The sequence below is a fragment of the Daucus carota genome, chromosome 8 (genome assembly GCF_001625215.2).
Source record: "Daucus carota subsp. sativus chromosome 8, DH1 v3.0, whole genome shotgun sequence".
In the NCBI taxonomy this organism is placed as follows: Eukaryota; Viridiplantae; Streptophyta; class Magnoliopsida; order Apiales; family Apiaceae; genus Daucus; species Daucus carota.
Genome location: NC_030388.2, coordinates 2,171,106 through 2,191,410, shown reverse-complemented (window position 1 = coordinate 2,191,410; position 20,305 = coordinate 2,171,106). Strand labels below are relative to the sequence as shown.

Below are 20,305 nucleotides of genomic sequence, written 5' to 3'. Positions count from 1 at the left end.
AATATTAGTGTATGAGATTTTATATTATCTTGTAATATTATATGATACTTGAACTAAAAATGAAAACTCAGAGTCTGCAACTGCAAATCACCTGGGCCATAAAAAGTATAGGTGCATTATTTTTCATTTATAATTTTAATACCCCAGCTAAAGAATATATTTAAGAATTTCAGCTTTTGAAAGTGAAAAATGGAGCCAAGAACATGCTCATCAACGGCAAAAATCAAAGAACAAGTTGTGCTTTTTTTGCTTCATATTGAAATCAAACTGGGTTCCAGAATTTCTTACACAGGCTAACAATAATAAATTTCGTACCTTGGAGTATAAAACGGTGAGATGATCTGACTCCTCTGTGTAATTAACTTGATTACACAGAGTTATCTCCTCCCCATCAACCTTATAAATTTATAATACTCGGCAGTTTGCATGAAAAATTTCTTCGTTTTGGTGACGCATATATCCATCGTCATCAAATATCATGTTCCCATCCATGTCCAGTGCAAATCGAGTCCTTCTGTGAAATACTTGATCTTCTCTGCTTTGCATATAACTATTCATACGGCGTTCCATGTGTGATTTTGAATCTTCATCCATTTCTCTTTCCCGGAGAAGAAAATATTCGAAAAGAATTATCAATCAAAATGAGTAGGAATTTAGTGGCCAACCTAACTCTCGGCACCGAGTTAAATGCATTTAACTCCAAGATACGATAAAAATATAACGAGTAAATGCAGACTGAACATCTACTTACACTCATATGCATTTTGTGTATCTTTATATAACTGATGAAGCTGAGAAACAATGTAAGAGAAAGAAGCTCTTTTAGTGCAAATAAGAAACCCTACTTAATCTAGGTCATCATCATTACTGTACAACATGAGGTCATCTGTGTATACTTTAACATATCTCTATTTTACTATATCTAGCATGTTGTGGTTTACAAAATCATGCACCTTGTGTATCTCCGTAATTAGCTTGAGTTTGACGCCATAACTTCATGATAACTTCTGCCGTCATTTATGAGCAGTGCTTGAGCTATCTCTAGCTTATCAATATAGGGGGTGAGCCCGGGAACCGAAACCTTAATCTGATAACAAGCGTTTGGATTAGTTAATTGGTGCTATAGAATGGAATGGGAACCCAAACCTTTTAGGTGGATAAATCATACCTTCTCACCCCTTGGGTTACCATTCCCGGCATGTTTTTCTTAGGCCTGCATAACCACAGCCCCCTCTTCAACATCAAGATCGTACACAAAATCCTGGATCTCTGGTTCCTGCTGTGCTGGCCCTGAGGACCCATTTGAAACCCAGCAGACTATATATATTCCATGTAACAACTTGTCGAATGAATTATTTTTCTTAAATATATTATAGCTTAAAAACATCTTTTGAGCCTATTTGTTTTTAAGCAAACGAATCTAGTTATTAAAAATTTATATTAAATAAATTAATTTAAATACACCAATTCATACAAATAATAAAATTAAATGTAAAACAAAATTTAATATAAAAATTAATGAAATCACATGGAATATAATCTAATTATAATTTAAAGTATAATATCAAAAACATTGTTCATTCAGACCAATTGACACGTGTCATTTTATTTTATTATAATTAAAATATGTTTACACTATTGAAAGCGAAATATTAAAAACAATCGATTCATTAATTAATTAGGGAATTGGTATACAGGCAATAATCGACTAGCTTATATTATGTTTGTATTTTATTATATATATATATATATATATATATATATATTATAATATTGATTTTATTATTAAAAATAAAATTATGTTAGAATTTTAATATATATTTCTAAATTAAAATAATTTTTTTTGATTAAATTAAAAATTTAAAATAATTAATAAATGTGTTTGAGTTAACATTTTTTATTGGATATGTTAAATAAGTTCTTAACTAAGCCAGGCAAAAAACTAATTAAAAATTGGTCCAAATAGACATTGTTTCAAAAAAAATGTTTAAATAGGTTTTAATTGTAGTGAAAAGATTCTTAAAACATGTTATAAATCAAAAAGTCTGGTAGGTCCAAACACCGACAAATATAGAACTTTCAGACATATTTTAATAAATTTTTATTATTATAACTAAAACATAATTAAATATTTTCTTTGAAACAATGTCTACTTGGACCAATTTTCAAATAAATTTTTGACTGGTTTAATTAAGAACTTGTTTGATATATTCGATAAGAATTATATTAAACCAAACACGTTTATTAACTTATAATTTACATTTAATTTTATTATAAGTATGAATATTAAATGTGAGAGACAGGACAGGCTGCCTCAATACCCCTTTTGTTCTACCTCCTGCCGTAGATTTATGTTTCTATCTGCTCATATCTCTCTCTCTTCCATTTATTTTTGCTAATTCTCTCTTCCACTTTTTCTCGACAGCTGTATTAAAACTTTGAATAATCTCTTTGCAGATGTACTTGCACAGAGGAAGCGTAACAAGTGACAACAACATATCAGGGAGACGAGGACCAGAATATACTCCTTCTGTTCGCTTAGACTTTTTTGCACGTACTTTTAAGTCTTTAACCGCATGTTTAAAATCATTATTTTTGATTTTTTTTGAATAAAAGAATATGATTGATATTATTATTCAGAAAATGAAAATTTCAAAAATAATGATTTTAAACATGCGGTCAAAAGACTTAAAAGTACGTGCAAAAAAGTCAAACGGCCTATATTTTAAAATAAAGGAGTAAGTATTAATGAAGGTTGACATAATAATAATGTATTCTTCCCTGAGATTTCAGAAACAGACAAAAAGCCAAGTTAAGATTTGTGAGTTATCTGGAGATGAGAAATTAAGTGACATTTGACTTGCGCCAAATATATTGAATCATGCTAGCCATTGTGTTCAATTGGTCTTGTTCAAGTGTTCAATCTAGAGACTCTAGCAGTCTCTGCCTCGCTTCTTTGCCGAAAAGAAGGTGTAGTAGTGTGATAGTGCAAGCACAATTATTTATCCAAAATTATGAGAGCATCAACGCCAAAACGAAATTCCAGTCTGCAGCAAACAAGTTGTAATAATGTACATAACTACAAGTCATACAACGATTTTTGTACACATCAAAACCAAGTCATTTAGGTGATCCAGTGTCAGGTACAGGAGCTACTACACCATGATAAACAAATACAAAGCCAGACTGCAATAGGAGTCTAGGATAATCTAATACTAACGTCCAAGTTCATTCCTCACGAAATGTTCCACGCTTAGACGCTCCCATGTGAATGATGAACGAGATCTTCTGGCTGGTTATCCAAGGGCATATACTGTGCCATAATTGCACGAATCTCTGCACATTTTACAAGATATTAAAGGGTAAGTGACTATATTACAAATATGTTCTTCCAAAGGCAAACTGTAGTGCTTATGATATGTGCAGTGATGCTTATAATATGCAACTATATAGACTCCTATTTCTCTATTTCTGACATGAACCCCCGAATTCCATATATAAGCTGATATAGATGGAACACTAAAACAGCACAGCAGTAAGAAAATTCAGGGCTGACCCGAATCCTGTACTTGTACACTGCATATCCTCCGACTCCACCCTCAGCCAAACCAAGAAAGATAACCCAAACAAAGCCCCAGCTGACCTCAGCACTAACATCCTTACCTGAATAGGCCTATCAATAATCTTAGAAGTAGTAGATAATAATGTGATTTCTTCACAACTTAGAATCAATATATACAAACTACTGTAAAGTGTATTCTATACCAAACAACTCTGGTCAATAACTCAATGCTTTTAGCTGCAAAATAAAATTCAATGGAAGCTTTTACATTTCTTTAGTTTCTTTATTCTTTTCTTTCCTATACGTAATTGATGAAAGCATAACTGTCAAAACTCCATCCGACAAAATTCTAGACTATTAGAAATTTGGCAGTCCATGCATAAATTCTTACCTTGCGCTTGTAACAACTCAGTTAAAGCAAAGGAGACTACTCGTTAAGTTACTAACACTCCTAAAACCCTTAGGTGTTAGAAGAAGGGCGCAATTACAGAATAACACTACTGCATATAAAACACTTGAGTTCAAGTCATCAAAGAATTTATAATAAAAAAATAAACAAACGAGGCAGGCACGATTGCATAAATTTCGTCCAGCAAACAAATTAATAGATCAAATGGTGATAGTTTAGTTTAACTAGAATCACATATTAAAGTTCAATACTCACTTATTCAGGTATCATGTTCACGCATGTACAATAAATTTCCACTGCAGCTGCAGTCATAACTACCCCAGGTATTCTTGCATTTGCAATTCCGGGCATTGACATGCTGTTTTTGCTTTGCATTCATCAATATCTGGCATAAATCATATATATATATATATATATATATGAGAAGAATCAGATTTCTAAGACTTCAACATTCAAATTGATCCATTACGATTCTTAAAAATTAGGTTAGATGAGGAAACCTTACGGCAGATGCACACAAAACTTTTAATTGTACTTTCATGGTATATTATACATCATACAGATTATAGAGTCTGAAGTACAAATGTAAAAACTAGAGAACTTTGAATTAAGTAAAAAAACATATACTTAAAAAATATATACCAAGTTTGCAAATATGCTTATACTTTGTATCAAGGTTATCCAGAGAAACTCGTACATTGCCAACATACTACCAAGACCCAGATGAATATCAAAAGAGCAGTTGACATACAGTTTAAATGGAATCATAAAAAACAATTTGTCAGCGGACAATCTTACACTAGTGTTAGTAGTTTGCATGAAACAGACTCCCAAGATCCATACCACAGGCTCACAGAGTTGATTTAGGTTAAAGATGCAAACAATTTAGTAGAAATGTTTAAACTATCTGCTGTATGCTTACACAGCTTTCTGGGGATGCTCTTTAAAATCTTAATAGGACTTAAATTTTAAAAGCAATTCCAGAATATGGTCAATAGATATTAACTAAGGAACGGAGATAATTGCCTAAAGACTCAACATTAACAAGAAAAGAACCATAATGCACCTTCACAATTATTAACTCTGTCACCCTTGAACCCTGGTGGACACTTGCAACCTTTGGTATGGTCGTCCTGAAAAAAATCATATAATATATCTGATTGAAGAGGAAAAAAACCATGATATAATTGAATATCTTTTGTAGAATAAAAACTATGGACAGTAATAAATAAATTAGTATTGACTGTCATCATTATGACAGCAATACAAGGCAGGGCTAACTATATTTGGGATGAAACTTGTAATTTTCACAAAAACGATCCTGTCGTTTAAGGCAAGGCCTGAAAATCTAACATGCAGGGCATAACTGTGCGAAGCCACATTAGAGACTTCATAAATAAAGCTGAAGTGCTATATTTCTCGATTGTAGTTCACTTTTCCAAACTTTTCCAATATGACAGGGTCACTTAATCTATGTCCAATTATCCACCTTCTTAAGTAGTTGAGTGTGTCCCTCATCTCTTGTTTAACTCTTTCGCTTTGTCTCATACCTTTGTATTTTAACGTCTTCTCTTCTTACCCTTTTTCTTCTCTATTTTGCTATAATACTTCTATTCTTTATCTTTGTTCCAAGTTCAACCCACTGCCACCTTTTTCATCACTTCTTTCCTGTACATACTGTCAATTGATATTTAAACAGCTCCTGGTTCTAAGTATGATATCATAACATTGGATGCTTTGCACTTATGCACTTAATCTGCCCTATGAGATCGTACTTAAGGTCCAAAACCCTTGCAAGTTGCAACCGAGTGTACAAATCATTTACCTAATTGTCAATTTCATACCGAAAAAATGACATAAATAAATGAAATGGGATATGCACCAGTTGCGAGAAGTGAGAAGTCATAAAGATTACTCACAATGCAAGCAGAATAAGTCCTGCCATTCTGGGTTTTCGTCCAACAACCTCCATTGTTAATCTCACAGCGTAAAGATCCAGAAGCTGTCAAAATAACGGGTAAATATGAGGCGCAGAGTTTAAAGGCCTGCCAAGCATCACATTTTTTACAAAAGAGTATTAAGGCAGATATTTTTTTTTATTAATCAACTCTGACCTTCACAGTGAGTATAACCATCACCAGAAAATTTTACTCCCTGCACGATTGGGCATTAACATACCCGTCCACAAAATGTATCCTACAGCAAGATCATATGTAAATTATAAAAGATAAAACTTTTTAAAGGTATACAGAAGAATCTCAATCACCTTGCATGCTGTAATATACTAATATTAGCCGCTTTATCCTGCCAGCATCCACCATTGTTTTCTAGACACTCGTTTGTTTCTATTTCTGAAAGGATTACACATCAGAAAACAGATAAGCAGGACAGATCAACATAAAATGGCTGCTCAATGAAAGTACCAATCAACTTCAAACACAGAACATATACAGTAGACCTGAACCGGCTGGTTACTAGGGTCATTCCTTATAGACCAGCGAAGAAAACAATATAAAAGTTCATCTAATGAACCATATCATATTTCTTTACATATTTGACCTTCAAAATTCTGGTTTCATATTTTCTTAATAAACTGTGCAGCTTGTAGTTATATGTTGCAGTTACAACACCTAAAGCAGTGAAATCTCTATGCATGCAGTCACTACTTAAGAATATACACTGGAATCCAGCAAACAGTTAGCTTACCAAATTAGATAGAAACTCCAGGTAACTCATCACACCTAAACAAGAGCTCAGGGGTATCAATGTCTAAGACTAAAGAAACCATCTGATGACCAAACAATAACAGATATACAGCTATACTGACCAAATTAGATTAATCTAGGCAGACCTATGTCAAGAACCCCTCTTTGAAACACTTTGGGAGTGTTCCTGGATCAGACATTATATAATTTCACAGAGCAGATGCAGCCATCTTTAATTTTTCTAAGAGAAAAAAAACGACGGACCAGCTCAACATACTTTTGACTTCTCTAGTCAAATCACAAGATTCCAACAATCAATTATGAAACAAATTAGAATCAAGGGGGAGATTACTGGTAAAGGTGTTTATCCTTTTCAATGACAGGCTTACGGGTTTGGATCCTCAATTCCCCTTGCCCTATTATAAATACTCTATGTAACTATGAAAGAATAAAACTAACTTGTCAAAATAAAGGATGCAAGACATATTATAGTTTATTACTAATTAACTAGTTTATAACCAGTTCGATGCACATATAGTCTATAATTTATTACTAATTATTTGAGTTTTTTACAGATACCTTTTAACCAAAAATTATACATGTACTAATATCTTTTTTGAATGTAATGCACAATTTTTTATAATAAGTAATTCAATATTTGATTGTTATAGTATTAGGTTTTTTAATATTCATTAGAGCATATGTATCATTAACCATATATAATTTTGCCAATACGTGAAATATAATAGATATATATATATATATATTATGTGGTGGATGTTTTTCTTATAAGAATGAATAGGAATTAAGTTTTATTTAGTTGGTAAACATTGAATTTTAGACTTCTTTTATTATGTGAAAAACAAAAGTAAAATAAATATATTCTATAATTGTTGTGATTGCCAAGTATTGAATATTAGATTACTTTCCCCGACTAATTTATAACATATTATATTTTTTGTTTAAATCAAAAACAGAACAAATATCAAGTGTTTATTATTATAATTTTTATTTATTATTAATAGTCCCTCCAATAACTACTTTCACTAGGGCTGTCGATTTTAGGTCACGGGTTGAGTTCGCGTCGGTCGTATCTTAAATATTAGAAAAGAGTTTATGTGTGGGTGTATGTATATACAGATTTAATCGTGTCTTTGTATACCGACACAAATTCATTGTAGGCTCTTGAACATATATGTTTTATTTATTTATCTATGTGTAGACATTTGGACATATATGGTTTGTTTCTCTGTCGACATTGTACAAAGTGTATTCCGAGAGCTAATTCTTGTTTTTTTTTTCTGACTGTGATCCGACATGCTAATTAAACAGGTCAACCCGACCCGACCAGCTAACCCATTTATCCAGTAAGTGACATAGTTTATTCTGATCACTACATAATTTTAAGAGTTGGGCGGCATATTTAATCGTATAATTAATATTTTTGAAACGATATAATTAATTTTCTTTATATTAAAGGGTATCCCAGAGAACTCATATTAGCCAAATTCTTATTGTGATCTCCCTCTCCCTCGCGATCTTGATATAGCCTTTGTCATCATCATCGTCGTTATACATTCTCTCCAATTTATAACATTTGTTGTATGGTGCCGATTCTGACGCCAACAATGATCTGGAGTGTCGGAAGATGACAGTCGTCATGGCATCATCGTCATTGATCTCGGGCTCTCTCTTGGTATGTTTAGATGTATGAGCATTACTACATTATTTCTTATATATATATATATATATATATATATATATATGGGCTTACTCCACTAGAAACTAAATTAGCCTAGAAACTAAAAACTAGTCCCTGACCAATTTTTCATCACTGTTCTTAATTACAACAATCACTGATTTGTATATCAGAAATCATTAATTTATATATACAAAATCTGACAAATATAGATATATAAATACAGATATATACAACGTATATTATCATCATCTTCAATCATACTACATTGATGAAACTCCCGGCATCATTACCAACCCCTTCCACTACTGCCGCCTTCACTTACAACCATGATTTGCCTATCACCGTTTGTCATCATAACTTGCCCCTACTAATGACTATCTACCATCACCACACACCTCATCCCGTCATTTGATACCATCATAGACCTTCTACAACTATAATTGATCATCAATAATCGACCACCAATGTCAATCATAAGTAAATTTTCTCAATTATTAAAAATAAAAACTGATGAATATACTGTATAAAATAGTGATTAACAGCATAGAAACTAGTGATGTATGTCGTTATAAACAGTGATTCAAGGAATGGTTTCTAGTTTCTAGAATAACATTGGTTTCTATTTGATCAGTTGCCTATATATATATATATATATATATATATATATATATATATATATATATGGGTTGCACTCCACACAGAACACTTTAAAAAAAGAACAACAAAGAACACCATCATAACATTTCTTTGAGCAATGCCCTATATATATTGCATATCCCCTTGTACTTATTTATCTCTGTAGTATCATTTTCCCCATTTATGTTATTGCATATTAACTGTATGTATGCATTGTTATGGTTATTCTTGAGAATGGGTCAATTATGCATATTATCGAACAACTTGTGTGCTTCTGATGCCTTGTTGATAATGAAGGTCGTTACGTCTGATTTATATTATACATGTTTTGTCGAACATATGTTGTGAATATTAAAGATATTTTGTTATACTACTATGTCTAGTTCTATGTTTTGTTTCTAGGCATTAGGGTGTTGTTTATTACGAAATAAGTGATAATGGTCAGGCGGCGGTGGTTCAACAAAGGTATACGGTGGTGATGTTATTTAAATTTAGGCATAATTTACATTCAAATTTTGTAAAATGGAATGGGTCATGCGTTATATCCTTAAATAGGGATTGACTCATTAAATTTTAATCATTTGAAATTCGAAATTATCTCCTATTAGTAATTGCCATATTATATATCTATTTTTGTACCATTTATGGGTGGCCATAATTGATGGCGTATATTTTTAGCTTGTTAGAGGCAATTAAGTACCACTTTGTAGCCTTGTTTATGTTTTATGGTAGTCCTATATATATTATTTTATTTTAGTGTCTAACCAAAGATCTTCCTTCGTTGGACTTCATTATATAATTCAGCGGGGCTAAAAAAAATATACGCTCTCTTTTCAAGTTCAGGGGGGCTCCCCTAGCCCCCTTCTGGTTCCGCCACTGATTATATTTATATTTCTTTTTATTAAATACACACACTCGTATTTATTACAAAATACACATCCTTTATTACTTTTATGATATTTATATATTGACTCATATTCTCCTTGTTTCGCGTGTTACTATTTTCAGGTGACTTGTACGAGATTTTAAGCATTTGTTTCAAGTCAGATTGAATCTTCTTTTCAGATGGTAATAAAGTTCTATTGTCGGAACATTTTGCATGTTTTCAGTTAGATGATAAGCTTTATTTGATGAAAAGTATTTTCATCTGAAATTGTATTCTTCTTCTTGTACAAGAAAGTACACCCCTGCGAAAAAAATCTTTTATAGACTATAGTATGTAGCATGAAGCATAAAATATCATTGTGAAATATGTTGTTCATATAACAAAATACAAACACTGTATACAAAATATAAATAAATAATTAAAAAATATATTAAATAATTATATTATTAATGATAAAATCATTCATTATATAAGTATATTATACATGTTATTAATAGTGATTAAAGGGATTATCCAAGTTATTTTCGGGTTATACGAGCTGACCTGTAACCTGATTTTTTTTTTTGCAGGGTAATCGACATTTCCCTTTTCGACCCGACCAATCGAAAGCAACCCTAACCCTTCAAAATCATGTCGGCTTTGTGTGTCGTGTCTAGTTTTGATAGCTTTAACTCGAAAAGTCGATTATATAAATTTGGTTTGGACTCGCAACTTTCTGTTTTGACTATAATTAGCAGAAGTAGTCTATCAGCTTGATACACATTGTTACACATATACCAAAAGTACATCTTGTATATGTATAAGCATTTAAGTAATCATTCTGTATTTATAATTTTGATTCTTGTATTTTTGTAACATAGAACTAGGGGTGAGCAAAATGCGGCTCGGTGCGGTTTTAGCATAAAACCGCAACCGAAACCGCAAACCTTCGGTTTTTAATATTGAAAACCAAAACCGAACCGCCGGATTGGTTTCGGTTTCAAAAACCTCAGATCGGTTCCCGTCGGTTCGGTTTCGGTTTTAAAAACGCAAGAAACAAAAAAAAAAGAAACATACTTCCAAACTGAATAAATAAATGTTATTAAAATAATTAGTTTCCCGTTTATGTTTACGGAACTAAATCTTTCAAACAGGCTCATGAAGAACCTCTATTAAAAAAATGGATAGCCCTCCTGACATAAAAGTGATCATGCATTCTGTTTCAGTCCATAATTATCAATTCCTTACAAATTCTAAATATGTTCCACTTCATTACTTGTGTATACTTTCTAGTATTTCAAACATATATTTTTCATTTACTTTCAGAAATATTGATATGCTGCTTCTAATAATATTCTAAGTTTTTAAGATTTCTTAATTAATTGTATGCATCATTGCACAAATTTTTTAGCTCGAGGAAATCTCAAAGTTTCAACAACCGAATATCGGGGGATCTTAGATAAATTCAGTTTGTACATGAAGTTGATATTAATGTATTCATATGTATTACTATTTTTCTTAAATTAAATATATATATATATATAGGCAAGTGCTCAAATGAGAACCACAACTAATGTGAGATATGAGATCTAATCTCAGCCCCACATTTTTATCCCTAAATTAAATCACAACCACACATTTCCCTTGTTTTATTATTCATCTCTTTCATTCACCACTCACCCACCCACCACCTACCAACACCACCACCCGCCACCATGACGCACAGCCACCCACCGACCACCACCCAGTCGCCCCCGCCGGTCATCTGCTCATCTCTCTCTCCGGCCGCTGCCACCACCACTCCGATCTGCAAATTATTTTCCATTCACCTCCCACCACCCACCCAACACCACCATCACGCACAGCCGCCCAGATATGCTCTCTCTCTCCCCACATCGTGACTCCGTCGCAGCACCGCGGCGGCTCACCACCTGCTCATCTCTCTCTCCACCTCTAACCGCTGCAATCTTTTCTTCCTCCTCCCTCTTTCTTTGGTGCTGTTGCCGGTGTCGCGATGCGGTTGTCACCGCCGACGACACCGTAACCCCCCAGGTCAGCCCCACCGCCTTCACAGGTCTGAACACCGCCGCCTCCATGGATTTTTTTTCCTCTACGCGGCGGCGTCCCGCTGCTGCACCACCGGGGTCAATCCCTCGCCCTTCTCTTTCACATCGCTGCCATATTCCTTCTCTACAGATGTTAGCGACGATGCAATTGTATGTGGTTGGGTGCGGTGATTTTCGTTGTTCAATGGTGTTTTTCATTTTGCGATGGTGATTTTATTTTGTATTTGGTGATTTTTCGGATTTTGGGGTGGAGGTGGTGTTTTGTAGATGGTGGTGATGTGGTGATTTTAATTTTCTGGCGTTGATTTTTGGTTTTTTGGCGGTGATTTTTAGTTTTCCGGTGGTGATTTTATGTTTTTCGTTGGTGATTTTATGTTTGCCGGCGGTGATTTTCTAGTGGTCGCCGGAGCTGGTGGTGGTGGTCAGCGGTGGTTGAAGGTGATAGGTAGTTGAATTAGAAGATGGTGAAATATTAAAATATTAAATGAATGGTGAGAGATGAATATAATGTATTTAAATGAGTGGTTGAGATTAGATCTCATATCTCACCTTAAGATTGGTTCTCACTGGAGCACGACTCTCTCTCTCTCTCTATATATATATATATATATATATATATATATATATATATATATATAATCGGCTGGGTTCGGTTTTTTGCGGTTCAGTTTTAACCTAAAACTGAAACCGCAACCATTATAATCGGTTCGGTTTTTAAATTTTCAGTTCGGTTTTTTACGGTTCGGTTTTTGTTGATTTTTAGCGGTTTCGGTTTTAATTCGTTTTCTTGCTCACCCCTTACGTAGAACTAGGAACCAAAAACAACATTCTAAACTAGGAAGCCTTGGTATGGGCGCAGAGTGTACAAGCATACGTAAATTCGGCAAATTTCATAAAATATGAGGATTCGGGTACAACGCTCGGAGCAATGTTACATAGGATGGGGTGCGAAACATGGTACGGAAACGGATACGTAAAACGTTGGCATGAATGTTTCCAGTGCAAGGGAACGTAAGGGTGCGAGGGAACGTGTAGGTACGATTACGAAGGAACGTGTGGGTACGACCTATCATATATTTTATATCAAATTTTATGTTCCGGAAGCTACTGAACTACAGAAGATTATCAAAAGTAAAGTACTAACTAAACATCCACATTCCAGACTTATAAATATATTAATAAATAATCCTTAAGACTTCAGAAGTTCATAGTTTAAACTTTAAACTTAAAAGCATACATAAGCATAATAAAAAACCCATCAGGACATGCCGTACAGTGACACAGTTTGCTAATTTACCAGGTCATTACGAGTCCGGAAATCTCTGCCTTATAGACGTTGGTATGGTGTTTTCATTTTCAAGTCCTTCCATGGACCTCAATTCCTCTAATTTAGCAGCTGAATCTTCTAAATCAGATGTCTCAGGATCGATATCCCACTTCCTATATGGTCCGTCATTATAACTCTTTGTGAAGCGCGAGATCAATCTAATATTACTATGAACATACACCAGTTTATTAGCTCGCACAAAATTAAGTTTGTTTCTTTTAACATTGTGAATATAGGAGTAAGTGCTCCATATTCTCTCAGCAGATGAGCTGCTTATAGGCTGTGATGATGGATTCTTGTATACGAGCTGCTGAATGACTTGTTGCAATGTTTGCACCTCCATTTTTTTGTTCCCCCGGCATTTTTACCTTTAGGTGCCTCAATCATAATTACTTCATCCAACAATGGCTATTTATTATTTGGTGTTTGTGAACTGTGATTTGCCTCTTCCTTTCGGGGTCTAGCTTCATCTTCTACAATAATATTTTCATTTGATGTGTGGTTTTGATTTTGCTGTTGTGTTGCTTGTGTTTTCTCTCTCTCCTTGGCTTCTTCTTTACCAAACGCTATAGAAGAATTTAATGGGTACAGGTGATACGTGAGTATTGTGTTAGCAGGGTAGTATATATAGACTTATTAGGTGTAAATTAGGGTGTCTTTTCAACTACTAATATTGTATTGATCGTAAGATATTATAATTGCTCAAAAAATAAAAAAGGAGAATATATAATTATTAAAAGAAGATTATATCTTATTATATAATTATAAAAGAATTTATTTAGCTATTAAAAAAAGATCATATTTTGCTTCAAAAAATGATCATATCTGTATTCGTAAAGGCAATGTACTCATCCATATTTAGATTAAATTGGTCAATTATCTTATAAAGTCTTATATAATTTTAAATTTTGATCTTTGATCGATACAATATCATTAAGGAATAATTTATTTTACAATAAAAAATATCTATCACGATGATATAAAATAATTATACTTGATTAAACGAATACAAATATAATTACTTTTTTAGTCAATATCAAATGGTACGTATATAGCTTATTTGTAACTACGAACACAATTCATATTTAGATTACACTGGTCAATTATCTTATAAGATCCTAAACAATTATATTATTGATATTCGATAACATATGAAATCAACTATAAAATATGATTTTTGATAAAAACGGTGCAATATATACCAATAGTGAATAATTTATTTAACGATAAATAGAATCATATCACACTGGTATTTTAAGTTATTATACTTGATTAAGTGAATAGAAATATAATTATATTTTAATCAAATATCAAATGTTAAGTAGTACGTATATAAGTTATTTCTAAAAGCTACGATTTATATTTAGAATGAACTGGTCAATTATCTTATAGAGTCGTGAACATATGAAAAAATCATATCGAGCTGATGTTAAATTATTATAATTGATTAGATGAGTGTAAATTATTTTTTAATCAATATCAATTGTCAAGTAGTATGTATGTAAGTTAATTGTAAAAGCTACGATTTATATTTAAATTACATTGGTCAATTATCGTATAATGTCAAACAATCATTATATTGATATTCATTATAATATAAAATTGATTATAAATTATGAATAATTTATTTGACGGTAAGAAAATCAGATATTAAGTTATTATACTTGATTAAACGAAAATAATTATAATATTTTTTAATCAATACTCCCTCCGTCCCCCTAAGTTATATACATTGGGGGACGGGGACGCGGCACGGACTTTAATGCTCCTGTAAAGTATAGTTCTATAACTTATTTTTAAGATTTTTCTTTTCTGAATAAAAGTATGAATGTTCTATTTTTATTTAGAAAAAGAAAATTTTAAAAATAAGTTATTGAACTATATTTTATAGGAGCATTGAAGTGCGTGTCGAACAGTGAAAAAGAAACGTATAGAATTAAATGGGACAGAGGGAGTATCAAGTAGTACGTATATAACTTAGGGAAGTTACCAAATATACTACTTTTTATAAAAATATTTACGATTTACCAAATATACTACTTTATGAAAGGAATATTAACTCTTACATCATTTTAATGGGGAAAATTGGATTTAAATATTTAATGATAAATTCTTTTTCATGAATAAAATAATATTGTTGGATGATGAATTGGTGATACACCCTTGCTTCTTGTTTTTTTTAAAGTTGTATCATCACGAGTAAATTAGGCACAGATATCAAGTAATTAAGAGTGAATAAGAGGGGGGGGGGGGGGGAAAGATGCTTGGAACTTGGATACATAATAGTATACTCATTTAACTACGCGTTTCCTTCATATATTTAAAAGTTGTGCATCTCTGTACCTCTTCTTCTTCTTTGCCTCTCTTCTTCTTTACTGCTTGTCGCTTGAACACCATTAATGATTAAACCTCTCCTTTGACAAATATCGGTGTCATCATCTTGTGGAACTAGAAGTCAAAAACACGCCTGCTTTTATAAGTCGTCACTGGCTGCGTTTCAAGTCGCGAACCCAGGCGTTTCCGGTCGCGATTGTTCCGGAATCGGGCACGAACGAAGTGGGTCGCCGTACGTGGCCACGTTTGGCGTTCCTTGTATCACTGGCTCGGAGTACAAACATAATATATTTCCCTAAATTCTGGGGATCTGCAGCGTGGCGCACCCCGTACACCATTTAACTTGTATAATTTGAAGTCAAAAATAAAATTTGCAATTACAATATATGAGGGAAATGGTGTATACAAATCTGATTTCTATGTTATAATAATTAATAAGGGGGATAAGTGGAATCAATTATACAAATACGGAAACTCTGTCAATATTCTGGGAAAACCTAAAAGGGACATTCAGCCAATTAACTTGGGTGGAGGGAGTTTTATACTGTTAAATTTCTTTTTAATTAATTAGAATCCTGCATTTCTGATTGTGTTTAATAGAATCATTTTATTTAATAGGAATTCTAGTTGGAATATATATCAAATTTTTTTATTAATAAGACTTTTAATTATAACAGATGTTGACCAAATTAAAAATTTCATATAAGATCCCTATCATGCTTATACATATAAAATATAATTTTTACAGTTGTTTGTAAATTGGTAATATCAGTTGCAGGAGTGCCTATGATTTCAGTAAAGACGGCTTCTGATCTGACCAGCAAAAAATACTGAGGAGACATGATAAATTTAAGTATTTAACAAAGTTCAGAAATGTGTTTGGGTGTGTGGGCACACACTGGTGTGTGTACACCGTATACTAAAAATAAAGTTTAAATAGTCAAAATTTTAGTGGTCACCTTCAGTCCTTCACTTAAACAAACATCTGGTTCTGTAGTCTCCTCGAAACCTGAACATATGGCTTTGAGGACGGCTCCTGTATTCAGCTTACCTGAAACAATAGACGATTAGTTTCACAAACTTTATTTTTTAAAGAAAGATATACACTTCAACTCAATACCTCTATACTGCCTGTTGTTTATCACCAGAGTTGGCAGAATTGTCACATCGCCACGAGAGCCTTTGCCAATCTAAAATCAAAATTGCATAATACTGTTAATATTGCTGATGACTTTTATGAAAAACTGTTGTGTGAGGGGTTGAATAATCTATTCTCTAGAAAAAAGGACCTGTGCTTCTTGTTCAGTCTTCAGAATAGTGTTGTCTACGTCTGCAGTAGGATCACCTATACATTTGTCTATCTGCTTCAGATCCACACCTACATATTTCTAAACAGATTAATTATTATTATCAACAGTCTCGTTATCCAGATACTAAACGTAACTTTGTAAAATCAAATGGATTATGTTAAATTGCAGAGATATCTATCTAAATTAAAGGATATAAATAAGTAAATAAACCAACAAAAACATGTTAGTTTCGGCACACATTTTTGTGAAATAAACTACAATTTCATTTAGCTTCAAACTCTAAAAAGTTTCTTACCTAAAAGTATCAGTTTCATTGTTTAGTTGTTCATACTTATATTTCTATTAGAAGGGCGAAGAAATCAGGGTACAAAATAAACATGTCTCGTGCAGTCCACTAAATCCACGCCCAAAAGAAAAGGTTCTTTCTGTGAAATAAATTGAACACAAAATTTAAATTCAAATGCATATAGATCAAACCCTCACATAAATGGAACGTGATTATTAATGGAGAGCATGGTACTACTACTACATATGATGCACATGAATCCCATACCATCTCCTGAAAATATACATACAGTCATATATGTATGTATCAACCTGCAATCACAACTATCACCACACCTTTCATCAATTCTGGCTATCTTCTCCTCTTGTGACCTCATACTCCTGTCTCCTCCTTTTTTACACCCTCCTTGCATATATGCATACACATATGTATATATCATCACCCTCCTATAACCCCAGTTACCAGGACTCCAGTATGGCTGTTCGCCACGGGTGCAGAATGCAGATCCAAGTGTAGGATCTTTGGTTTTTTAAAAAGTAGGATTCTTGGATGCAAATCCGAAATCAGACACGGGTGCTGGGACTCGACATGTAAGCTTAACATAAGGGAACATTTATATGTTCTTAATCCATTTTACATCTTAAAAAGTATGTATGACTAGTGTCTTCTACCAATTAAGCTTATAAACGTGATTATATATATCATATCTGTGTTATAAAATCAAAGGGTAACATAGAAAAAGTCATATATGGACCTTGCTCTTTATGAACAAAATGATATAAAGGCCACACCCATGTCATTTTTGGTTGACATGGGTATAAAGTCATATATGGACCTTGCTCTTTATGAACAAGTTATATCATGCGTTTCGACCAACCAAATACCACAGATATAGAAACAAGAGTAAATATTATTAGATAAATCAGGAACTAACCAAGGGATTGAATAACTTGATCTGCACATTCTTTTGTGTACTTTTTGTCTTTCATTGGGCAGCGGATAGCAAAGTCTGTCACATAGTCCCACCAAAACCATGGTTTCCCGCTTTCATTTGCCACTTTATAAAGACATGCCTGGCGTAAATTTTGAACAACCACATCCTTGCCATCATAACCTTTATTGAAGTCCTGGTCTGGATCTGGCGCACGGTACCTCCCACGATTGATGCACTGAGACTTGCACTGTTTGCTCAATGTAAAAGCCTCCGGGCAATGCCAAGTGATGTAGTGTGGCGTGAACTGGGTGTATCCATTCCGTTCAAGTATCTGAGCCACTCCCTTGAAGCTCTTCACAAAGTCTATCTGGCTTTCACACTTAGGGCCACACTCATCATTGCTATTCGTCCAGAACTCATATTTGACACGTTCGTCAGGATGCGGCAAAGCTTCCCTCCGATCAAGATTTATGTTAACCATGTCACCATTGGATAGAGCTTTCTTGATGCTATCCCCTAAATATTTGCTAATTAATGCTGACGGAGCAGTGATGTTCTGCAGATAATTTGCACGTGCATCTTCCATGGTGATCAAAGGCTCAACCCTGTCATCTGCAACAAGAATAGCTGCTGCTCCCGCATTCTGTGCATTCCAGGCCTTGAGTGTGAAGTAACAATCTGCAATTTTGTAATTATGAGTTGATAATAAGACACTTATCCTATAACTTAAAGTTTAACATAGCATAAATGAAGTCGAGGGGTTTAATAAGTTGCTGGTAATTGAGCTGTAGAAACTAAAAAACATGAGGAAAAAGTAATTAGTATCAAAGGCAAATTGAATTAGTAAGAATTTAGCAAAGCTAAAAGTGAATAAGTAGTTACCCCTCGATCGGCAAGGAGAAAGATGGGCAGACTACCCGGATTGGATTTGAAAGAGGCATCATCATCAAAGGTCTTACAAGCCTTCTGACTGGATTTAGGGTAGATAACAGCACCAACAAGTGTACGGAATACCAAAATTACCAATTGCACATTCATATGTATCTTTCAACTTGTCTGGTGAAATCACTTTTAAGCTGTTTTTCTCCACAAAAAATCTACCCATACAACACTCTAACCATTCCATCATCAAAGTTACAAGTAAAAATCCTAACTTTATCTTCATCTTGAACCGATTATGTGTAAACCTTACTTATGAGGTAGTTGGAGTATAAATAACAAGATCACCCCAGTTTACAACTGACCCAGATCATAAAATACTAAACCCCGGAAAGATAAAAGATCAAACTTTTAGGCAAGGGATTGTCACCGAGAAGAAGAGGAAGAAAACAAAAAGGATTCAGGAGTCTTTCAACAGCTTGAGGTAAAGATATTATTTTATTTTATTTAAAAAGGAAAATAAATTTTCATTGATATCTAAGTATGGAAAATATAATTTTTTTTCATTCACAAAAGTATACCATATAACTGAAAAATAATCAATTACTCTCGGATATTTATACGGTAATGCCTTGGAAAAAAAACTCATTAATTGGGTCTCGATAAAACCCCGCAAAAATAAAATCACGTGAGAAAAAATTAAAGGGAAAAAGAATGTCGTACAAATTACATTTTTTATAAAGAAAATTACAAGAAAACTCGTATCTTCTGATAATTACATCATATTTTATTTTGATTTTGATTGTATTAATTATATTTGATTTGATTATATTTTAAATATAATATATTAATATCAATTTACATTGTTATAAATAAAATATATTATTTTAATATAATTACTGAGGACGTGATATATTCTACTGTGAATATATATTTTATTTATGGATGTGACTCATCATATTTTAACAGGATGACTTCGTTGGAGGGCAGCTACTAGCATGTTGTGTGATAAAAATGTACCTTTGAAGTTGAAGGATAAATTTTATCCATTGAGAAAAGGCTCAGGAGCGTCGATCTTTGTAGAATTGTGTATGTTGCGTTGGATTTGTGGTAACAACATGATAGATCATATATCGAATATTTACTTTTCGACGCCCTTTAGGTGTTGAGTCTATCTCTAAGAAAATAAGGGAGGGGCGTTTATGTTGATATGGACATTTTCGACGTAAATATAACTCAGCCCCGGTTCGATGAGTTGAAGACATATCAGTTGAGGACAAGTAAGAGAAT

The 20,305-nt window shown here is 33.2% G+C and overlaps 1 protein-coding gene across 1 annotated transcript; it reads right to left on the bottom strand.

Moving 5' to 3' along the window:
- Nucleotides 1–3,045: 3,045 nt before the first annotated feature.
- LOC108199993 (vacuolar-sorting receptor 1) lies at nucleotides 3,046–19,491 on the bottom strand. Its single transcript, XM_064083080.1, is given in 15 exon segments — nucleotides 3,046–3,341; nucleotides 3,546–3,663; nucleotides 4,227–4,311; nucleotides 4,313–4,356; nucleotides 5,038–5,104; nucleotides 5,891–5,973; nucleotides 6,086–6,167; nucleotides 6,238–6,258; nucleotides 6,261–6,324; nucleotides 16,576–16,657; nucleotides 16,727–16,796; nucleotides 16,896–16,984; nucleotides 18,137–18,816; nucleotides 19,020–19,142; nucleotides 19,144–19,491. Coding segments are annotated over 15 exon segments (1,854 nt in total). The 5' UTR covers nucleotides 19,302–19,491; the 3' UTR covers nucleotides 3,046–3,253.
- Between the last annotated feature and the right edge of the window lie 814 nt (nucleotides 19,492–20,305).